The sequence below is a fragment of the Acanthopagrus latus genome, chromosome 9, assembly GCF_904848185.1.
Source record: "Acanthopagrus latus isolate v.2019 chromosome 9, fAcaLat1.1, whole genome shotgun sequence".
Lineage (NCBI taxonomy): Eukaryota > Metazoa > Chordata > Actinopteri > Spariformes > Sparidae > Acanthopagrus > Acanthopagrus latus.
Window position 1 is genome coordinate 9,511,641 of NC_051047.1, and position 15,383 is coordinate 9,527,023.

The 15,383-nt window shown below is 43.5% G+C and overlaps 1 protein-coding gene across 2 annotated transcripts; it reads left to right on the forward strand.

Moving 5' to 3' along the window:
• Nucleotides 1-717: 717 nt before the first annotated feature.
• tspan7b (tetraspanin 7b) lies at nt 718-14,003 on the forward strand. 2 transcript variants are annotated; one of them, XM_037110714.1, is made up of 8 exons: nt 718-970; nt 7,480-7,668; nt 7,982-8,056; nt 8,163-8,258; nt 8,917-9,072; nt 9,326-9,409; nt 10,174-10,259; nt 10,849-14,003. In XM_037110714.1, the coding sequence occupies exons 1-7, from the start codon at nt 905-907 to the stop codon at nt 10,240-10,242; spliced, it is 735 nt and encodes a 244-aa protein (XP_036966609.1). In that variant the 5' UTR covers nt 718-904; the 3' UTR covers nt 10,243-10,259; nt 10,849-14,003. The 2 variants fall into 2 exon arrangements, with proteins under 2 accessions (XP_036966609.1, XP_036966610.1); XM_037110715.1 differs by lacking the exon at nt 718-970 and adding an exon at nt 4,353-4,511.
• The last annotated feature ends 1,380 nt before the right edge of the window (nt 14,004-15,383 follow it).

Consider the following 15,383-nt stretch of genomic DNA (forward strand, 5'->3'; position numbering starts at 1 on the left):
TTCTCTGTATCTTTATACTTCCACATTTAGGAGGCAAATATTATAGTTTTTGCCACAATACATTTACTTGATAACTGTAGTTATGAGTTACCTTGCAGATTACTTGCTAAGTACTTTTAATTTCAGACATTTTTAGACTTTTATTCAACTAGTGTTCGTATGGGTGACCTGGATGAGTTTTTGTAATTTTTATTATTTACTGTTTTTTACTAGATAGGATAAATTACCCGTATTTAGTCTCATGGGTGAAATACATGCCATTTCCGTTGTGTCCTTGGGGGCTCATGCAACTGATAAAGGACAACATTTAGTACCAAAAAATGTTCCATGTCAAAAACTGCCATAAAGACTATGATATATCAAGTACATGGAAAATTACATCTTTTTGTGATTTTGTGGTGTTGTTTTCATATAAAAAAACCAAAACAGTTACATCATGTAAACAAAGGTATTTAAAGGGTTGAAATCCTTGGACTGAAATGAATGAATATTTGGTAGTTATTATCAGGACTGACGTTATGCACGACATGTGGTCTGAGTATTTCTTGGTGCATTTTTCTGCATGTTTCAATCAATCTAGAAGGGACCTTTAAGACTATTTAGACCGTAATTGCCTTCACTTCATTACCACACCAGAGTGGAAACGTTCCCCTCCTGATGTCTGCTATCCCCTCCAAACACTGAGCGCGATGAAGATGAAATAAGCGCACGGTGAACAATGGAGAGGCGATCATCATGTCTTCCCCCTTCGCACTGGCTGAGGCGCCGCTCATCATAACGCACGCTGTGTGTGATGCGCTGCTCCGGTGACGCTGTGTGGCTGCATCAGCGCGTGGCTGCAGCGCGACACTCCGCACACAGACGGCTCCGTTAGTATCAGCACGGCTCCGGCGCTCGCTCCACCATGGAAACTAAACCGGTCATCACCTGCCTCAAAACCCTCCTCATCGTCTACTCCTTCGTCTTCTGGGTACGTAACCTTTCGTCGTCGTCCTTTCTTTCTTTCTTTCTTTTTTTTTTCCTGCAGAAAATGATCGCAGTACGCATCCTAATCCGCCGTTCTGTGCGAGTGTGCGCGCGCCGTGTGTTTTCGTGGTGCGCGATGAAGGGCTGGACAGCGGCAGCATCATCGACGGAATCACGCCGTTGTTTCGGTCCATTTAGGCTAAACGGTCGACGGCGCTTAGCTTAACGCCCCGCCGCTTTTTTTTTTTTTAGGTTGAACGTACGGCGACGGTCGTCTTGTGGTGATGTAACCAGTGTTTAGGGTTACTACACATACGGTGGGCGCTGGGCGTCAGTGGTGCGAGCGGCACACGGCGCACGTAGCATCATGGTTGTTGTCAGTTTAGCGCGGTGGAGGAGGTGAGCGGAACATCACCGCAGCGCTGTGACTGGGCCGTGTGGACGGTCCGGCCTGCTCCGCTCCGCTCCGCTCTGTGTGATGAGGCCCGCTGTGTCCACACAACGGTGCTGTACATTCTACCGCTATACATCCTTAAAGGGACCCTGCAGCCCCTTTTGGATACCCTCACACAGATTACACAGACCCAGTGAGGCCATTTGTTTCTGGAGGGCAACCTGTTTAAGAGGCATACTTGAATGTTATGTGACGAGAATACAACAAGGTCTGCGGGAAATATCTGCAGCAAATACTTGTACTTCAATGATTACCTCCTCTGAGGTTGTGCTTTGTATTGGTGGGGCAAAATATATAGCACAATATAGAAGGCCCCATCTGCAACTAGCAGTTATTAATCTGATGAAGGGTCGCTGGGTTTTGGATTAGAAATTAGTTTTAAAAAATACTTATCACCCTTGCATGTGTCTTTTCGGTAAGACTTTTTTTTTTTTTTAAATAAACATCATTAATAAATGGTGAATTTGTGTATATTATTTGTGTACACTGAAACAGTGTATATATAATACTGTAATTGTTCAATAAATACTGTGTAGTTCATCTACTGACGTTATTTGGACGGCCATTGTTAACATGCTTGATAAATGATTCATAAAGTGTTTCATTGTTTGTTAACAGCCAGATACTGTGGACTGAAAGGTGCTATTTGAAAGATGAAAATGATTTTTTGAATCTCATTCCCAACTCATCAAATGATGATGCTCTGCGTTTCCCCTGTCGATTACAGGACGGGCCGGCCGCCTTACCAAAGCGTCAGTTTTTAATAAGTTGGGAATGAGACACAAAAGTACCATTTATTGTGATGGTACCATATTATTTTGTCCAACCAGCAGTCCAAAATCCAAACATTCAGTCATACTATTATGCTTGACAAAGAAAAGCAGTACATACTCTAACTGGAGAAGAGGGGTTTTACCTTTTTGATTCATACATGGATGAATTGATTGACTGAGTAGTCGCCAGTGTTTCTAATATTTTGTCCACAAAGGAAAAAAAAAGTTAGCACACTAAAACCTTACAGTGTTTCATCTTTGTTGGGCAAACAGACCCGTGGACACAAAGCAGGTGAGGAACAGGCAAAAAAAAGGCCCAGCTCCACTTATGAGGAATACATGACACGATAAAAAATAACACCCATGTGTGGTTTGTATGAACCTTTTTTTGGGACTTGCAGACGTCTGTGCAGACTACCTCTCCTTTTCCTTGGTGCACCTGTACCCAGCTGCTCCCTCTCCGTCTCTGCTTGATATTTTGCCCACCACATTTACATACTGGATAATGGAGGGGCCAAAGGAAAAAAAAAAAACATTCGACACACCCTACTAAATTATACAAAACGCAGCCCCACAAGAGCCTCAAATTATACCAAAGAGTTGAGATCCTCCTCTGGGGGATTGTTGCGAAGCTCTCGCTCTGATTTGGATTCATAAAAAGCTGCATCCACAATTCTAAGCAGGCAGGAAGAATGGATTCTGCCCGCGTTTTCGCTGTAATTAACACTCTTTGTAGTCGAGGGTCCTCAGGATTTGAGCCAGCGTATCACTTCGAGAGCATCTCTCGAAACAAATACATTTGGGGACAACTGCTTCCTATTTCGGCAAGAAATGATTTCGAGATTAGCTCGATAAGTGAAACAGTGCCTCTCATTCACTGTTTGCTCTTCAGTGGTTTGGATACAGGCCTTTGTTTACCTTTCCATTACCAGTCGAGTCCTCACATTTGATCCAGCAGTGCAAGCAAGACCACATACTAGCAAGGGTCAGCAACGGAAGGGCCATAAATGTATGTAATGACATTCCTGTTTGCTGGATTTCTGATAGCAACCAGATATAGCTGGGTAGGTTTCATCCAATAAGAGTGCTCTGAAGACATTTATCAGTCCGTAATGTGTTTAGGATCTGAAGGGTTCATTCACTCTGAGGAACTGGAGGAAGTGAAAATAGCTGCTGCTTGTTGGCCCCCGAACAAAAGTAACCCTTTAGAGATAGCACAAGACGGTTGTGATGGAAACGCAGAACTGAAATCAAGCCTGATGTGTTCACGAGGGCTTAAAAAGAGGAAGAGCTGTGCTGTCTGCCCCCACTGCAGACATGTTGCCGGTGCCACAGATATGAACTTTTATATTTAGTTGGGATCGGGCCCGTCTCCTGGCGCTCCCTTACATCCACAGCATCAAGTTTCAGATGTCCAAAGAGCACGAGAGTCTCACAGCTCAGTGGCTCTCTCCAGCCCCCGGGGGTGCAAGCAGGGAGAGCTTCGCTGGCACAGAGTTCGAATTGGCCTCACTGTCATCAGCTTGTCGCGGCGAATAATGTCCCAAGTGTGAATAGCTACGTCGCCATACTTACGCGCACAAACACACACACACACACACACACATACAGGACGGCTGAATGCAGAGCAGGTGGCGGAGCCTGCGTGGTGTCCTCGCCAGCATATTTTGTCATCGCACCTTCTGCTTCTTTATTAGGCCGGAGGAGAAGGAGGAGGAGGAGGAGGAGGAGGAGGAGGAGGGAAGAGGGGGTGACCTGTTTTAAACCCTGTGCTGTAACCAGGGTGGCCAGCCTGGCATTGAATTTCAAACAAAACATGCAAGGGGGTTGGAGGGGGCTCCCGGGAGGAGCAGGAGGGGGAGGAAAGAGAGGGGGTCTGAGGCTGTTTGGGATTCAGCAAGCAGACATGGAGTCTAGATATCTCGGCCCTGTTCCTTGATTTCCCTGTCGGCTTTAAAATGAACACTCCAGCACCGACAAGATGATCCCTTATTTGTGATGCGACGACAGCTCCTTAAAGGCCAGACATTTTGCTGCTGATGACATAAACATCATCATCCAGGGCTCCGTTCTCTTTAATGACGGTCACATGCTCTGGCTGTGAGAATCACTGTTAATAGAAGCAGCGGGTGTCGTCACTGACGAATCAAATCATCAGCCTGCCGTCCTTCACTTCATATGGACAGAAAGAAAGGGATCCATTTAGGGATTCACGATAGGATTTTTTTTTATCTCAGCCGATACTGACAAGATAACCAATTAATTCACATTTTTGTATTTTAAACAGCTCATTCCCGCAAGTTTATGCACATCCGACGGTAAGAAAAACAAAGATTTAGTGAGCACAGATGAGTGAATTAACTCGTGTTTGTCTCTACAAACTCTACCCAGGTGCACAGCTGCTGCGGTATCGGAGTGTGTAGTGTAGATGGTCAGTGGAAGCAGCATGACTGATATTCATACATGCTAAAATATCAGGATATTGTTGACCTAATACCTCAACATCAACGTTGTAATATCGGCAAGACTACTGGAACCATCATAAAATATTAACACAATGAGATGTTTGACGCGGGGGTGGGTGATGGCAAGTACAAGCGGAGTATGAGGACAAGCAGAACAGTCTGCTGAGTTCGGATGTGAATTTGTTGCGTCACCAAATGTGAACGGTGATAGTAAGTTGCTTTGCCGCAGCTGCTATTCTAATGATTAGATGACAGCAGGTGTGTGCGTAACAAACGTGTGGTCGAGCGAGAGAGAGAGAGCGAGTGGCGAGACAGTGGCGGCAGAGCAGAGGAGAAGCAGCGTGGAGCTGTCAGTGCAGTAGTAAATTCAAGTTTTATGGCTCGTGTCGTACGGACTTGCAAATTGATGAGGTGATTTTCTCTTTCCCCCACCCCCCCTCCAAAAAACAAACAAACCGAATGACAGTTTGTAACTGACCTAAAACAGCTGATTTTGCCACGATGCACTGATTGGCTGTGAAAACAGGTGACGTTCAGTAGGTTCCAAAACCAGCCACTGGTGACGCTACAGGTTGAGTTGCGGGCGATGCCATCAGCTGACCTGAGTGGAGCTGAGACAGTTCACACTGCTACAACCTTCTCCTGCAACGCCCTGATGTGGTTTCATCTGGTTGTGAATGTTTGGTCTGAGCTGGGCTTAAGATTATATATGGTCTCACATCACAATAACCATAGAATATGGTAATAGAAGGATTTGTTTTGTTGTTTTGCTCACGAAATGCCGAACATTTACTGCTCCTCAAAAGCGACAATTTGATGCTTTTCTTTGTCGTGTTTGGAAACTGGATACCTTTGGGTTTTGGACGGTTGGTCAGACATTTCAAGGCCTCACCTCAGGCTGTCAAAAAAATCCTCTGACGTTTCTAAACAAAATGAGAAATAAATTATTTGAGTCAGTAGATTAATCGATAATGAAAATAATCATTGGTTGTAGTCCTACTTTGCATTACATTAACATTGCAACATTGCTTCTGTTCAAAGCGTGGTGGCTGATATGACGTTATGTGCCATGACACGATATATGTAGACTACATGATGATTTACGTTGAACAATATGAAAACCAACCCAGAACACTGCCAGGCCAATGGAAAACGTCGGCCATCTGCGCTCACAGCGGCTCCAGTAGGACAGGAAACGACAGGATGAGGATCGCAGATAAAGAGATTACAAAAACGTCCAACTCTTGAGATGATTTTAATTGGAAAATGTTGTGTCTTCTTTGTTTGCTCTGTGCGGTTCAGCTCCATCGAATGTCGTGCAACTGGGGATTCATCATCTCACATCTCACTGCCCACAAATCGTCAATAGTGGCCATTTATACCGGTTTGGCTTACGTAACAGGAAACCACAGCTACATGTTTAAGCCACAAATACAAGGGGATTGATGCATTAGTGATATTTTTGGATAAATCAGTGAGTTTAGTTGGTCTTTTTTTCAAGCAAAAATGTAATATAGTGGTTTCTTGGTCTTCTATGATTGTACACTGTAAGTACTGGGCAATTATAATAGACATTTCTTTTAGCAATTTTCAGACAGTTTATAGACCAAACGATTGCTTGATAAAATAAGAGTGACCTTAAACCAGCTGTATAATTTTATAGCTTTTCCTTTCTTCCACAGCTGCCATTCACTGCATTTCAGTGTGTGTGTGTGTGTGTGTTCTCGCGGTAACCCTTCTCACCATCTCACCCTAAACTCATGGTCCTTGTGTGCAATATGTTGATCTGGGAATTCGCGTGTGGATGTATGCGTGAGAAGCGATTAAGTTCAGCCAGTAATATCTGTCCGCTGAGGTTGGCATTCGCAAAACGAAGTCTAAAATAACCACCCGCGCTACCCAGATTCAGAACAGTCCAGCAGTGGAGGAGACTGGCAGAGACTGGGGAACCTTTGCCCGATCATTAAGTGCACACCCTGCCAAAGGGGCAAAGTGCAAGCTGTTAGCACGGCAAATAAGACTTTAAACTATAGTCAGAGCCGGAGTGAGAAACATTTTATGTGTCCTTCTGTATTGCTGCCATTTTTACGCAAAACGTATGGAGCCTTCCCCTCTGCTGCTTCAGTCACGTTGGCTCGCTCTCTGCTGAGAGCTCCTTCCTCGCCGCTCGTGGCGGTGTCAGGGTGCACAGAGACACCCGCACAGGCTGCTCCCTCTCTACCCAGAGGGCCTGGCAGCAGGACGGCGAGCGGCCTCCTCTTGTGTGGAAGGAGAGGGTAGTGTGATGAGCTGGCCCCCCGCTAGATCATCAGCAGCCGCTCCACACCCCGCTCTCTTCCCACTGCCAGCAAGACATACCCAGCTGAGACACACGCCGCTTCAGCTGCCTCGCACAACGCGCTCTTTTATCCGCAGCCTTCATTTGAAATGCTAAGAGAGGCGCAACAGGAGGAAGCGTCTCGCCTCGGATCAAAGAGCTTCTTTGACGCGTCCCTTTTCTTTTCCTCTCTTTCTTTCTGCGCGCGCGCGCGCGTGTGTGTGCAGGCATATTCATAAAGCAGGTGATCACTGTGCCGCACTCCAGATATATTTGTGTCTTCTGTCTCTCGTCTCCTCCTCCTTGCTCTAATTGCTCTCCTTTCTTGTTCCACCTTGATCCTCGTTCTCCTCCCCCACCCCCGGCGCCGCGCTGCTAAAACGCCGCTATTGTAACATCGCAACAAAAAAAAAAGTGCAAAGATAAAGGCCTGTTCCCTGCTTTCATTCTGTTCCCTGTGCTCTCTCTGTTACATCCGTCTCTCCAACCCCCTCCGCCCTCCAGATAACAGGAGCCATCCTGCTGGCGGTGGGAGTATGGGGGAAGTTGATGCTGGGCCCGTACATCTCTCTGATAGCCGACAACTCCACCAACGCCCCGTACGTCCTCATTGGCACCGGGACCGTCATCATCGTTTTTGGCCTGTTCGGATGCTTCGCCACCTGCAGAGGAAGCCCATGGATGCTGAAGCTGGTGAGAGGTTGCCGGAGGAAGGGTGGGGTGTCCTGTTACAGCAGGAGAGAAGGAGTGTTGTGCATGCTGATTAATTAGCCTCAGGTCACATGATAAAGGGAATAATGGCTGACCGCTATCCTGTGGAGAGGGATCTGAAATCCAATAGATGCTGCAGGGCACTTTACTCAGTTAATGGTGGTCAAGTGTGTGTGTGTGTGTGTGTGTGTGTGTGTGTGTGGTGTGTGTGTGTGTGCACAGGTAAATGACACTCCTAAGGCAGAGGGTTTTTATGCAAACTATGCAAATCTCCCCTCCCTCTCTCTCTCTGTAGTATGCCATGTTTCTGTCGCTGGTCTTCCTTGCTGAGTTAGTGGCTGGGATCTCTGGATTCGTGTTTCGCCATGAGGTCAGCATGCAATACACCGTTTAACCAGTTTTGAGTCCAAACACTACAGCCGTGCAAAGCGCCTTTATGCTGTTAACGCGTGTGATTGTGTGTCTGCATCCTGCAGATAAAGGGAACCTTTCACAGGACATACACCGACGCCGTCCTGAACTACAACGCAGAGGATGAGGCGAGCCGCGCCGTTGATAACCTGCAGCACAAGGTGAGTCCCTGTGACGTGAAATCATCAAACGGATAATAAACGTATCGGCAACAAACCAAAACACAGCCCTTAATGCTTATAGTTTGCATTTTTTTATAAAGGACTAGCAGTTGTATCTTTCCTCTAACTGTCAGCCAATCTCACCAGAAGGCCAAAAAGAAGAAACCTTTATTTTGAAGGGGTGTGCATACGCTTGACATGACACCCATCGTAGATATGACTGCTGTGATTCAGTGTCACTTTGAATGAAAGGTTGATTGTTTGCGATGTCTTTGCAATCACAACTTGACATTAACCAAGACAACAGTGTTGCTGCTGTTAGCTCGCCAGTTCGGTTAGCGGAGGAGCTAGCACTCCAAAACATCAGTAGTCAAATCAGACAGGGAAACAATAAATAAACCACCAACAAAAGAATTATGTGTGAATGAACTGCAACTTTTGTGACACAACTTTAAAGCTTTATGTTGTCTATAAGAAGTAAGAGGGCCTCAGGGATACAGAGAAGGTCAGGAAGTCAGAAACTATTCAGAGGAAGACAGACACATTGTTATTTTGGTCTTCACAGGGGATTTGTGTTTCAAAAAATGTGAAACCGTATCCGCCTTGTGTTTCAGTCCTCATCTGCTCTCATTGCCCTCTTTTTTCCGTACGTTTGTAGCTGCGCTGCTGTGGAGTTACTAACTACACCAGTTGGTTCGGCAGTGTGTATTACCCATCCAACGGCATTCCTGCCAGCTGCTGCTTTAACTCCTCCGACTGCAACCCAGAAGACCTCCGCAATGCAACCCTAGCCCCGAGCAAGGTTTTCCACCAGGTCAGTATGTCAGGTTGCGTCTCTCTGCCTCTGGCCTGTCTGGCTCCAGGATATTTATGTCCTTTATGAAGTGCTCTATAAAGAAGGCGTGTTTACACCTGACAGGTCCTCACTCACTTTTTCAAACCAATCTCCCGCTTCCGCACTCTAACAGTTGACTCAGATATTCTCCCAGACATCCATCTTGCCCCTAATTTGCACATATAACATTTCCCTGTCCCCTCTGCAAACTAACCTGCCCCCTGTGTTTCAGGGCTGCTATGAGCTGGTCACTTCATTCATGGAAACCAACATGGCCATCATTGCCGGAGTGACGTTTGGGATTGCTTTCTCACAGGTAAGAGCTGAAAATACTGAATGTTTTGCAGGCGATGGTGTGGAAAATAAACAGTGTTTAAAGCATTGATAATCAGTGTTTGAACATGGCGACGTAATGGCTTGAAACACAAGTTCAACAGACACAACTTTACATTCCTCTCTGCGCTGTTTGCTTCCAGCTTTGGTCTGATTGGAAATCCATAGAAAAAAAAAGAGATTTTTATTGTTTTCATCTGCATTTTTTTGTGGAAAAAATTGTACTATCTTGAAAAGCACAGGTTTAAAGGATAAACTTCAATAACTTTGTGATGTCTGCATTCCATGTTTGTCACTATGACAAGTCTGCTGGGAAAAAGGCCCATTACATGAAACAAGAAGCTGTTAACCCTAAACTGTGTCTGGGCTTTTATCTCTCCCGTCACATTTTTACTCACTGTGATCGTGATTTTTGTTACTTTTCCTCACAGAAGTGTTTCTAGCACGTAGTTCGTTCAAGGACCATTAGAAATGAATTCATTCAACAATCGTTTCCATTTTAATGTTGGCTTTTTGAATGAAAACAACTCTCTTTTTTCTTCAACTTGTTCATACAAACCAACACGTGGACAGTAACCATGTTAGAGAGAGGAAGGAGACTCTAGTCTCGCCAGCATTGTTTACAACAGTAATGTGTAGGCTTCATTGGAAGTGACATCTTGATCGTGAGAAAACGTCAGCCCGGATATCTTTCAACCCTTTACATGAATGAAATAAACCAGAGGTGTTTTTCTGTCTGTCTTTCAGCTGATTGGCATGTTGCTGGCCTGCTGTCTGTCCAGGATCATCACAGCCAATCAGTATGAGATGGTCTAGCTGATGTGACGTGGCAGGTGAGACGCATGTAAAGACGCACGCTCACTTTTATGTCAACAGTGAGTTAATAATATGTATAGTGTAAAGGATTTGACTCAAAGTGACAAACCCCCATCAGAAATTTAACTCATCTCTACAAATTAGTGTTACAGCTTGTAACTTTTTCTTGTTTCATCACTGCTCTTATTAGCTGGCTTTTTTAAGCAAAAAAACTCTGTTGAGCCTACTGTAGGCTACCTGCCCAAGACCAGCCTTCAGATATACAAAGATAGCAACTAGCCAGTGAACATTGTGGATTATTCAGCAGCTATAAAGCCTGATATTTCCCTCAGGAGCTGGTGGGGGCTTAAACAGAGCTGAAAGAAAAAAATCAGAATTGGGCTTAAATGTCATCATGTGGCCTGAAACAAAACTCCATAATTACACATGTTGATTTTTGACTACGGGGTGTGTAAACAGGCAATTGTTGCCAACATTGTCAACATAAAATGTCAATGTTTTTAGCTTGTTCTGCTGCCTCCGAGTGGCCATACAATGAAACACAATGACTGCAGGTTAATACAAACACATCTAACTCCTCTGTCTGTGTGGTTTTTGTCTTCTTAGGGAGATGCAGAGAAGAAGAGACAAAGAGCCTTGACATAAGACAAGAGTAAATTCCCGAAAACATTATCACATGTCTGTTTTGGAATTTACCTCCCTCCGTCTCTCTGCCTGTGATCTTTATGTAATATCTTAATGTATCTTATTGTAAAGCACCATTCCTTGACTCACTGCTGTTGCATCAAATCGCTCTATATCACACATCACACTGCTGCTTGATGTAGATGTCGCTCATTAGCACGTATCTCGGATCAGTGCGGTCCTACGACCCACGACGAGCAGGTACACCGGGGTAGTCGGAGTTGACAGCGGTGTTGGTCTCAGATAGGCGATTGGGTGCAACTTGGCTTCTCAGTTGGTTGCAGCATGCTTCACCGACCGTCATCAGAGGACCACTGCACATCTTTGTACAGAATGACATTACTAAAGCTTGAAAGTAATACTTTAATAGATAGGTTTAGTTTTGCATTTGACTTTGCTATCGCTCACCATTGTATATTCCTATGGTTGTTACATTTTGTGAACTGATTTCGTGCACTGAGGACGATGTTTTAAGTTTATACGAAAAACAAGGAAACTGACAAAGGAAAAAGGGAGAACTGTTTGAGTATTTTTACCTGTAGACGAGACCCGTCATTTTTTTGACCCGATATTTTCACTTGATAGCAAATTATGAGATACGTTACATGCTAAAATTGTAATTCAGTATCAGCTGAAGCTTTAATCTGGAATTAAATACACAACAACCTTTTTCAAACTCCCCCAGTAATTTGAATAATGTTAAATAATGCTCCTCTGCCTAATTTACAGCCAGTTACAATGATGCTTAAAGAAACTCAGTTGGTTTTGGGTTTAAAAGAAATATACTCATCAACCAAAACAAAGAATTAAGCTTTAGACCGAAGGCCTGGTCACACCAGATGCGTCATCTTGATTGCTAACAGGACAACAACAGTTCATTTAAGAGACAGAATTAAGAGTATCTTGTCTCATAGCTGTCTAAAAGCCATCCCCTTGTAGTTTAACAGTGGTGGTTAAAGGTCCAATTTGTAGGATTTAGGGGCAGCTATTGGCAGAAATGCAATATGATATTCATAATTAAGTTTCCATTGGGTTATAACCACATGAAGAATTGTTTATGTTTTCATTGCCTTACAGTGAGCCTTTCATATCAACACAGTGTGGGTCCTTGTGCACACATGTTGCACAGCCATGTTTCTCCAGTTGCCCAGAAATCACAAACCAAACACTGACTCTATAGGGGACCTTTCAAGAGTAGAGGGGTACTCAGTTGGTTGCAATCCACAATCTAGATAGCACTAAATCCTACACACTGGTCCTTTAAATCAAAGTGGATGATGCAAGACAGCTAATATGCTGCAGTAGCTCACCCAGTAGTCCGTCGGTTCTGTTAATACATGCATCCATGTTGAGATTGATTCTATACGTCACTGGTGCAAATTCACCACACAACATTGAACGTGACGTTGAAAATTTGCACAGATTTACTCTAATATTTAGTCTCCACTAGTGAATCCACTCACTACAGAGCTTTCATTCGAAATGATTAATTTTGCCACAAAAAGTAGCACCATTAAAAATCAGGCCTATCACATTGAGTTATGTTTAAAGTCTGTAAGGCAGCTGTCTCTCTAGCTGTTAAGGCAGCCACACTTGAAGGCAAGGTGAAAGCCTTGCTGTCATGTTAGAGAGAGCTGTAGGGAAGCCCATCTCTGCCCATTAGAGAAGAAAATATAGATGAAAAAATGTTCCCTTGGTAAGTCATAAGTATGAGATAAAGCAGTCAAAATGATTAGAGAAAAGTAATAAATATGAGGTTAAAAGTCAAAATTGTGACGTTTTATTTCATGATTATGACTGACAATGGGAATGTTTTTTTTAATCAAGGCTAAGTTTTCATTCGCTTTTTTCTTTAACCGACAGAAATGGGCTTTCATAGATGGTAAAGAACACTGATGTGATAGGGGAAGCTGCGTGAAGAACGACGATGAGAGATTTAGGTTTAAATCCTGCCAATTTGTCACACGTCCACGCACCAGGTCAGCCTGAAGAACTGACTCAATTCTAACATGTCCGCATATAAATATGCTTTTAAGACCAAGCTAAACGGGTGAAAATCACATTTTGCTGAGCTCTTTTGGTTAAGTGTCTCACCTGCAGTGACGTAGAGGTGTGCCTGATGTGACTGCAGGTGCAACAAAACCAGGATCCTGGTTGTTGGCATGCCTTTCAACCCCAAGAGGACAAAGAAATACTGATTTCACCCTGTGAGGGTCGCAAATAGTTTTCCTCTGGTGGAATAGATTGCCAGCCGTGTGTTACAGTGAGAGAACGCCAACGTTAGAGATACGCAGGACTCCAACAGTGTTCATCTAGTATTTACAGCCTTCTATGTAGTGCATACACATGCTTTCCTCATCATCATCATCTGTAGATATTTACTGGAAATGTAATTTATATGATGTAATGTTTCTCATCCTAATATGCTAATCAGTATAAATGTCGTGTCACGGTTTTGATTCCGCACTCTGTGCTGTTGATCTGTATTTGTTTGATAGTTTATAGGAAAATCGCACTGAGAAAAAATAATTGTGGCCAATGTTTTGTTGAGAGTGACGTGCACCCGTTTCAATTTAGCTGTATTTTTATTACGGTTTGGTTGGCATTACGTTTACAGTTTCACCAAGTGATTTCCTGTCTCTCTTTCGGTATGTGTGTGGGTGTGTGCTATTTAGTTCTTTATTTTCATTTGCCTCTTCAACCACAAGTGTGTGTTCTCTTTGAATGACATGGTGTGTGTGTGTGTGTGTGTGTGAGAGCGAGAGAGAGAGAGAGCATCTAAATTTTGTGAATCCTGTTGTATTCACTTTTGGTCAGTACTTGGTTGTGGCTTTTCAAACCCTTATTGCTTTTTAAAGCTGTACATTTATTTAGTGAATGTATGTTTTCCAACACTCTGAAACTAATTCTTCCTATCCCCCCCAAACTGATACTGTCCTGTAAATACTAAATTGTAATACCATCCTGCTTACACATGGGGTCACCAGACACTCAAGAACAACTGCACCCTGCTGTCTACTATTGACAAAGTCACCATCAGTGGTCTTATTATCAATAAATATACAGAATAACACGTTTGTTTGGTGTTTGTTCATTTTCCTGTGATGGAGACTGCTCTAGAAATATGAAAATAAATCATTAAACCAGTGTTTTATTACATGTATTTACCAAATCTCAACACTGTGAGCGATGGTTGTGTTGGCCTACCTCACTTCACAGGACTGCATCCGGGGTTGAAACCTTTTTCATGGTGGTAAACTTTACTACAAAGTAATAAAGAAAGAAAGAAAGAAAGAAAGAAAGAAAGAAAGAAAGAAGAACAGTTTTTATATACCATGTTTTATCATTTGTAAAATATATAAAAGTGATCATTTGGGCTGTTTCCACACATTAATTAGGCCAAGTTATATTTTTGGCTTCTGGGTTAGTGATGGAAGAGGTCAGGTTGGAGGTTAAAGCGTGCTGACAGCAGGCTAAGTAGTGTGGATAAAAGGTATGTGGGCAGGTGGGTGCACTTCACCTGACCGTAGGATTCAAGCAGCAAAGAGCAAGGGCAAGAAAATCCATCGCAGATATGGTGTCACACTCTCTACGGGTCAACCAGAATGTGGAGCTTAAAATAAACAGTCTTCTAGGTTTGTGTTTGAGGTGTCAATTAACAGAACACCACAGGCAGGGGAGCCTGTTCATGAGTTTCCTTGACTCAACAGCGTCAACTAAACTTAACCTGGCTGCCCTTTGGTTGTTGATAGAGACAGAAACATCTCAGGTGTGTAGTTTTTAAGAGGAAATATAATGATACATAAAGACTAAATGTGTTAAAAGTACAGGCAAGGAAAAGACTTTGAGATACAGAAAAATAATCTTCATATACCCTCACCAACCCAACAATCAAACCAGTGTTAGCGTTAGAGGAGAGAACTCTGTGTTTGCAATGTCTAGTCCCTGGCAAATCCCGACTATGAGAAAGGAAAAAGCAACAACACACCCAGAAACATTACGACAGTCAACAGAAACAACGGACACTGGGTTAAATTAAGCAAACTTACAGTTTATAATTACGGGGAGACGGCGGAGAGAATTTCCCTCATTCCAAGAGAGACAGATGTGCACTAGATGTTGTGGCAGAGTATCTGGTTACCATGAGCAACCCACAACTGAGGAAGATTGACACTATAATACAAACTGTGTGACCGCAACCTTCAACATGGGACACAGACAAAACCAGGAGGAATCCAGAGTAAACACGCAGTCTTTTTGCCAACGCTTGGCGATGACAAAGGCATCCTTTCTGCAGCACTGCATGAACACATAAGAACCACGTTTGTTTTAACCCCCCTCCAAAAAGAAGAAGAAGAAGAAAAAAAACAAAACATAACACAAACACCAAGAAGTTGGCATACTTTCAGGCCAAAATGAAATAAGCTATTTATTTTTGGGGAACAAAAGACAGCCTT

What these genes read in the sequence shown, in the direction of transcription:
- tspan7b (XM_037110714.1), top strand. Translation starts at nt 905, where the DNA reads ATGGAAACTAAACCGGTCATCACCTGCCTCAAAACCCTCCTCATCGTC. An exon ending in TCTACTCCTTCGTCTTCTGG is followed by an intron (nt 971 to 7,479) that starts GTACGTAACCTT and finishes TCCGCCCTCCAG; the next exon opens with ATAACAGGAGCCATCCTGCT. An exon ending in GCCCATGGATGCTGAAGCTG is followed by an intron (nt 7,669 to 7,981) that starts GTGAGAGGTTGC and finishes CTCTCTCTGTAG; the next exon opens with TATGCCATGTTTCTGTCGCT.